The sequence below is a fragment of the Sorghum bicolor genome, chromosome 2 (assembly GCF_000003195.3).
Source record: "Sorghum bicolor cultivar BTx623 chromosome 2, Sorghum_bicolor_NCBIv3, whole genome shotgun sequence".
NCBI lineage: Eukaryota > Viridiplantae > Streptophyta > Magnoliopsida > Poales > Poaceae > Sorghum > Sorghum bicolor.
In genome coordinates this window covers 9,085,144-9,093,280 of record NC_012871.2, presented here as the reverse complement: position 1 = coordinate 9,093,280, position 8,137 = coordinate 9,085,144, and the positions used below count along the sequence as shown (strand labels likewise).

Below are 8,137 nucleotides of genomic sequence, written 5' to 3'. Positions count from 1 at the left end.
TGTCGGCCAAGCTTATCTCTTCCCTCTCCCCCTCGCAGCCTCCACACCACTGAAACTTTTTTTTCTAAAAAAAACCCACCCTCCCCAATCTCGCCGCTCTCACCCGCAACCTCCGGATTCCTTCGGCCGATCCGCAACCTCGCCGTCGCAGCTGCACTCCGGCGACTCCCCTCTGCCAACATCGTCTTGTGCCAGGCCACGGTACCAGGGAGCACGGGCTGTTCCCCCGCCGCCGCCGCCGAGGACCATCTGAAAGCGCAGGGGCAAGCACGGCGTTCGATCCGACCCACAGAAACTCGCCGCCCACGCTATCGGCAAACATACAGGTACGTATTTGCTATTTGTATACCACGCAGCTCGCATTGTTTAGATTTTAGACTCAGATCTAGGACCTACTAGGATTCTACTACTACCAGACATGTCCGTCTTTTCCCCAGATTTGCACTTTACATTGTGTATACTATACTAGATGTCTTTTGGAATACTCTGCCTGCAGCTTTAGTATGCGACAATGAGAAATCAAGTTGACGCAGCTTAATACTATACTACTACGTGCTTGCTAGGAGTAGTTTTTTTTTTGACAAGTTTGCTAGGAGTAGTTGATAAGAACATGACAATCACTGCACAGCTCCAACTTTCTAGCTCTTTGAAGATTATCTCTCCCTTTTTTTAGAAAGATTATCTCTTCGGCTTGCTGTGTATGAAAGGAAATATTAATTATTACCATTCCCATTGGCATATCTAGATTTACTGATTCTACCGACGTTTGTAAAATGAGGTTTGAGATTTTTTTTCCTTGTGCCGCAGGTGATCCTTTGATGACAGGCGGCAAGGGGGCACATGGGGGTAGCCGGTTCATTCGTCACATGCGGATGAAGCATGCCTTGGGGCTCCCATATAGCTATAAGATGTGGCCCGCAAAGCGGATGCGCGGCCGGGATCGTCGTCGTGGTACTTGGTGGGACCGCAAGCGGAACTGCATAGCCATCGAAGGAGTGGACTTTGCTCAAGATACACAGGAAGGGGGTGCAGATGAATTTGAGTTGATACCTGATTCGGATGAAGAAGGAGTTGCTAAGGGTTCATCTTTGCTTGGTGATGACGATGAGTACGTACCTGAGACGGAGCCGCAAGATGTTATGGTGAGCACAATTACTGTGCCGTGCGCCAACCAAGGTCGTCAGCGTTTGGGGTTAGCCATCTTAACATTGCCTTGCAATTTTGTTGTCATACTGGTACCTTACTCATTTTGTGTACAAATTATGTGCAGTACTTTGCTTCACGAGTGGAAACGACTTATTTCGGATGTCGAGAATGAGAGTGGCAAGGTGGACATGGAGAGCGCCAAGGTGCAGATGGACAGTGTAAAGGTGGAGATGGAGAGCGACAAGTTGGAGATGTGTGCCAAGGTGCAAATGGACAATGTGAAGTTGGAGAAGGACACTGCCAAGGTGGAGATGGACAATCTGAAGTTGGAGAAGGAGAGTGTCAAGGTGGAGATGGACAGTGTCAAGGCGGAGATGGATACTGGCAAGGAGCTGGACCATAGGGCTAGCTTCTCTGATATTGAAACCGATGATGAGGCATGTTGGGTTCAGGATGGTGTGGACTTGCGAGGCCATTCGCAGGTGGAAGATGACGACTTTAATGAACAGGTAACTGAAGTATTTTGGTTCTAACTCTACCCTAGTGTTGCTTTTGTTGTTAGCTATGATCGAAGGAACCTGCAATATTTTCGTTGTAACCCTACCCTAGTGTTGCTTTTGTTGTTAGTTGTGCTGGAAGGAACCTGTAGAAGGGAATATGTACTGACAGTATTGATAGTCTGTTGGTTGCGTGCCTGATGGTTTATGTTTGACCAGTTTGGTTCATTTTGATTTATGGTGCTTGTACGTATTTATATGGTATGCATCGTTTAATTTATGATTTGCAATGTGAAATACATACAACAACGAATTAGTTTGCCACAGCCACATAAAGGTTTAATTATTGCAGCAGCAGGTCATACAACCACATGAGTGTTAAATACGAAAAAAGCAACTTAAACCTTGTTTATATATACAACAGCAATTAAGTGTTCAACAACGCAAAAGCATCATAAGCGATGTTTACATGAACATAACCATTAAGTGTTCAACAACTCAAAAGCCCTTCGAACTAGCTGGCTATCACAACTTAGAGCTTCAGGGAGCATGTGTAGTGCCTCTAGCCTTTCTTTATTCATGTGAGGAATCTTGTACCTATTGCCTCCACTATCTTTCATAACTTCAATCATGCATCCTTGTAGTGTGAGGAACACCCTATTTAGAATGACGGGGTTGTAGTTTTGATATTCCATGCACACATTCTGGATAAGCTCATCCATGTTTCTAGATGTCGTTCTATCAGTTATCGACTGAAGAGAAGCAAAAAAACCAAGGTCAAGGCAGTTCATATCAGGTGAATTAGCAGGCTGGTTAGTTAGGCGTATATCAAGGCCTGTTTGGGCTACTGCTAGAGCAAAATCTGCATCATCTGCTCGTACATGAGAAGGAGCATTGTCCTGTTGTATCCATATTGTCTCATGCCTTGCTTCTCTAGGCCAACAAGCTTGTATAGCTGGTATTAGTTTTGTGATCATATAAGATCTAATTGTTTGTCTATCAACCTTCATGGTCTTTGTGATAGGTGTGCCCCTCGGTCTATTGCCACTTCTTCTTTTTGCTGGTTCCTACAATTATAAAGATTGTTAAGCCAAATAGCTTAAAATGGATTGCAAGTACTATATACAGAATGACTAGTACCTCACGCACAAAAGGCCATATGCCTATCTTCCCATCAAAATAGCATCTTCCTTCAGCATCAAACCTAGGCCTTCCCACCGCAGAATAAAACATGACTTTGTGAATGGCATTCTTGTTTTGCACGGTTCTATGTGGGTCTTCTTCATCTGGATGCATGTACATGGTCATATTCTTCTGTGTCCCATTGAACCACTTCTCATCGGAGTGAATAATATTTTTCATATCACGAAATTTTGGATTGTTTGGCAGAGTACTTTGATCTAGCATAGAGAGAACCCACCGCAACCTTGCATGTTTGTTTTCTTCCTTCAAATAAGGCCTCAGCGCATTGGAGTGTCATCGCAGCAAGCCTTCTTTGAACAACCTGTGTAGAGTGCTTTTACTGATTTCAAGAGCATATGCCAGTGACCTTATGGTTCCTCTTCTGTTTAAGGGAATATCAACGACCCTCATGAGGTCTACTTGTATTTTTTTACGGCCACAATTCTTAGCTCTTAAAGAATTGACATCTACTGGTATGCCTTGTGCCAAACAATCTTTTGCTCTTTTCCATACCCGTTGTACTGTACGCACATGAACATTGTACTTTGCAGCAATAAGTGTTGTGCTGTTTCGCTGTAATGTGCCATTAGTGCTTATCTGAAGCAAATCTTTATATATGTCTTGCCTTTGTCTTTGTGTCAAATTCTTGAGCACATTTGTTGCTTCTTCTTGCAGGGGTTGCTGATAGTCTTCGTCATCCGAGTCAGACAACTCCTCTTCGTCAAATATGATGTGAACAACATCTGTATACACGCCAAAGTCATGTATGACATCATCCAAGGTATCTTGTTGTTCTTGGAAGCCAATGTAGTCATCTCCTACAATAAAAAATGTAGATAGTGTGCTGATTGTGAGTAAATTGATTATGAAACCTTTTGACATGGACAATTATTGTCGCAAACATTACTTGGACATGAGGGAAATAATCACCTGCATGCAGGTTTTCTTGATCTTCTAGTGGATCATTTAAATCAAATGGATGCCCAGCGCTATCACCTGGTACAGAAGCAAGGTGATGATTATGAAAATGCATTGTCACGCACACATAGATAAATAATGTTGCTTGCAATTTTATGTGACAGACACTAAACCAGTTGAATTATAAGATAGTTGATACTGATTTTAGTTGAGATAAATACTACGATTATGACTTGAACATCAGGAAAATAATCACCTGCATGCAGGTTTTGTTGTTCTTCGTGTGGATCATTTGAATGAAATGGATGCGCAGCATTGTGACCTGGTATAGAAGCAAGCTGATGTTAATGAGAATGCATTGTCATCACACACATGTGAGTTATTCTCCTATCTCACTCTAATTTAATTTAGAACTTGAAGCAAAAAAAATGAGTTGCATGCCTTACACACAAAAATTAACTAACATTGCTTGTGATTTTGAGAGGATACAAAGGAGCATGTATACTACTTTAGGACACAGACGAGAACATCTGCTACACAAGAGTTTTAGGTGAGAAAATACTAGCAGTAACTAAATTCCTTGTTGTTGCTTGTGATTTTTGGAGGGTGAAATAAACTAGCTTTCCAATTTTAGGGGAGAGAGAGAGAGAGAGACCAAAGTGTTTACCTTGATGATGAATTTGTTCTTGTTCTTCATTCTGAACAGGATGGAGACCAAAGTGATCAGCTCCTCCAACTTCAACTACAGCCACTACATCTTCCAAGGGATTGTGATCCTCTTCATGTTCAGCAGGACTCTTGTTGAGATCAGGCACCTTCTCTCCTTCCTCCTCTGGTAGTGTGTTTAGGTCTATTGCCATGGGAGATGGATGAGAGGTGAATGAATCAAATGAAGGCAACGAGACGGTTGGTAGGCTTTCAATGCCACATGTTTAGAGAAATGGCGCTGGGGCAATAGTTTGAAATTTCAGTTTGCTTTTGCTGTGTAAAAATGGAGCACAAGATTTGTTTTGGCGCCAGGTGGAGTTTGCCGCCGAGTGAAATGCACTTTTTGGTGTCATCTTTGATTTGTTTAAGGCCAAAATCCTGTACTGCATGTTTAGCTGTGAAAGTGGATGTGAACTCTGATTTGTTTAATGTAACAAAAAGATTCAGTGGGTGGTGCTTCTCGTGCATTAATGGCATGTCTGTTCAAATAGTACAGGTCACAAATCATTTATAGATAGGGGTGGCAGGGTCTTTTGCCACTTGCGTTGGTTACTGGATCAAGTCCTCCAACGACAGATATATTGGGACGGAGGGAGTACCTGTGCACCAAAGCAGAGACAGCGGCGGTCAATTACGCGCGCCCACATAGGAGGAGCCGGACAACGCGAGCACACGTTGCTCTCTGGTCTTGTCTTTGTCAGGGTATATACGCTTGCACGGACAAAGGCCTTGTTTAGATGCACCCAAAAACTCAAAACTTTACAAGATTCCTCATCACATCGAATCTTGCGGCATATGCATGGAACATTAAATATAGATAAAAAAGATAACTAACTGCACAGTTTATATGTAAATCACGAGACGAATCTTTTAAGCCTAGTTACTCCATGATTGGACAATGTTTGTCAAATAAAAACGAAAGTTCTACAGTGTCAAAATCTAAAATTTTTTTGATCTAAACGAGGCCAGAGAACTGCATCGAGCGCCCGCGCCCACGCCCGCTTCCCGAAATCACCTGTCATGTCCCGCCGGACAGGAGCCACAGACTAGTCACGAGCCACGAGCACTGTTCGCATGCAAGCGGGGCCTGGCCACAAGGCACTGTTTGCATGCGCTTTTTGTCTTGCATTGTTCCTCCTCCAGCATGCATAATAGTTTCTAAATTTTTTTGTTTTATGCGACGGACGGGGCCGCCCTAGCCTACTGTTGTGCCGTGGTGGAGGCGGGAGACGTATGTAATTAGTTTTTTTATTAGTATGTAAACACTCCTTCTAACATTCTACAAAACATTCGATGTGATATTTAAAATTTTTTCATTCTCTAGATAAATTGAGGCAGTATTTTTTTAGCTCTACTTGTGTGAAAAAAAAGTTTGAATATAATATTTTAAAGTTTTATGTAGCACGTACTCGCATAAATAAAATCTCACAAAGATCTCCCTCCCCTCTCATGCGCGTGTCCACCCTCCATGCTAGTAATAGTAAGAAAAAAAAAGAGCAAACATAGATCCAAAATAGAAAGCACGCACTAACTGCGTAAGGACATAAATAAAGACAAAATCAGAAAAGAAAAGCACGCGTTGGTTCTAGGACTGTCGCATACGCGCTGAATAGTGTTTGGGGACACGCACATATGATATGACACGCGGTAGCTCCACGAGGGAGGGAGACGGGGATCCCATGCGGCTGTCAGCAGCGCGCGGCACGTCCAGGAGCGGAGCAGGACGGGCGCAAGCGCAAGACGGCAAGAGGCAGCCGGCCGGGTCCGAGCCCAGCGCCCCAACAAACGCTTGATCAGCCACCGACGGCGGAGATGCGATCTGGGTGCAGGGTGGGATAGTGAAAGGACCGTCGGTGGCGTTGCCATTCCACACGTGCCCCGACGCAAAAGTCAATAGCGCACCCTCGGTTTTTAGTTTAGGCCTTTTTTTTTTCTTAATTTTAACATTGTACCATTTTAATTTTTATTCAAAGCATAGAGTAACTAAGCTTAAAACATTCATCTTGCGATTCATAGACAAACCGTACAATTAGTTTTTATTTTTATCTATATTTAGTTTTTATTTTCGCAAGATTCGATGTGACATAGCATCTTGAAAAGTTTTTTGTTTTGGAGTGAACTAAGGAAGACCTTAGCTTTAATTAAAAAAGAAAGGCAATGAAATGATGCATGGTGTGGTGATTCGCTAAACCTTGATCTAGACGCAACCCAATTAAGTCTGCATTGTTTATTGTAATTCTTATGGACAATTCCTGTCAAATTATAGTGTTAGTTTTTCTCAATTTCTGCGAACAGTACAGTCGCTGATATTTTTTCATAACTACCAAAACATGCCTGTAGTTGCAACAAAAATCAATTTCTTTGAATCATATTCCGTATCATTGTTAGACGCAAGTTGTTCTAATCATGGATTATCCAGAAGATATTGTACAGTATATTTCAATTCCAACAATATCCAGGAGATGTTCTATAAACATCATTCACCGGAACATAGTATTTTATTCTCCTAAATCTAAAATATGGGTCTCATTGTGACAACACAATTTTATTTTCTTAATATAGAACATTATCAATGCTCAAATAAAATGAAAATATTCTTTTACTAAATATTATCTGAATAGATCCAAGTAAAATCTGGTATTTGAAGATTTATTGTAAGAAACGCAATGTGAATTTAATTTGTAACAAAGAATATGTTTTTTAGTTCCGCACAGAACCATGACATCGTTCAATTTGTTGTCTTAGGCCTTGTTTAGATGCAATTTTTTTTTGAAGTTTGACACTGTAGCACTTTCGTTTGTATTTGACAAACATTATCCAACTAGAGACTAATTAGGCTCAAAAGATTCGTCTCGCGATTTACAAGTAAACTGTGCAATTAGTTTTTTTTTATCTATATTTAATGCTTTATGCATTCGTCTAAAGATTTGATGTGATGGAGAATCTTATAAACTTTTGAAATTTTGGTTGTATCTAAACAAGACCTAAAAAACTTCATCTATTTTGGATGGAGGGAGTAGAGTTTAGGAAATCAACCGGTCCGAACGGCCGGACCGAAGCCGCTGGCCGAACAGTGCGCGGGAGGACGCGCGGGAAGGCCGCGCGCGGGAACCACGACAGACTGCACGGAGTAGTAGCAGGTAGGTACGGTTTCCTTCTCTTTTTTATATTTTTCTTATTTAGTTTCCCTTTCCTTTCTTTTTTCTTTTCGTTTTCTTTTTATTGTTTTATTTCCTTGTTCTTATTTATTCTTCCTTTTTCTTTTTAGTTCTCTATATGCTTTTTATTCTTATTTTATTTTTTCCTTATTTGCATTTTACCTTTTATTTTTCTTTTTCTTTTGATTTCTTTCTATCATTTTTCCTTTTTTATATTTATTTTCCTTTTTATTTTTTTAAGTTTTTATTCATTTTTATTTTATGTGTTTTTTATTATGGCCTTGTTTAGTTGGCAAAAATTTAGGTTTTTGGCTACTGTAGCACTTTCGTTTTATTTGACAAACATTGTCTAATCATGGAGTAACTAGGCTCAAAAAATTCATCTCACAAATTATAAGTAAACTGTACAATTAGTTTTTATTTTCGTCTATATTTAATACTCCATACACGCGACCAAAGATTCGATGTGACGGAAAATCTTGAAAATTTTTGCGAACTAAACAAGGCCTATGTTGTTGTTTTGCTATG

The 8,137-nt window shown here is 40.9% G+C and overlaps 1 protein-coding gene across 2 annotated transcripts; it reads left to right on the top strand.

The window, feature by feature from the left end:
* LOC8069142 lies at window positions 208-4,935 on the top strand. Of its 2 annotated transcripts, none has more exons than XM_021454523.1 (8): window positions 208-326; window positions 808-1,192; window positions 1,271-1,655; window positions 3,501-3,606; window positions 3,766-3,837; window positions 4,010-4,117; window positions 4,237-4,293; window positions 4,450-4,935. In XM_021454523.1, the coding sequence occupies exons 2-6, from the start codon at window positions 819-821 to the stop codon at window positions 4,072-4,074; spliced, it is 1,002 nt and encodes a 333-aa protein (XP_021310198.1). In that variant the 5' UTR covers window positions 208-326; window positions 808-818; the 3' UTR covers window positions 4,075-4,117; window positions 4,237-4,293; window positions 4,450-4,935. The 2 variants fall into 2 exon arrangements, with proteins under 2 accessions (XP_021310198.1, XP_002461722.2); XM_002461677.2 differs by having other exon boundaries at window positions 4,226-4,293.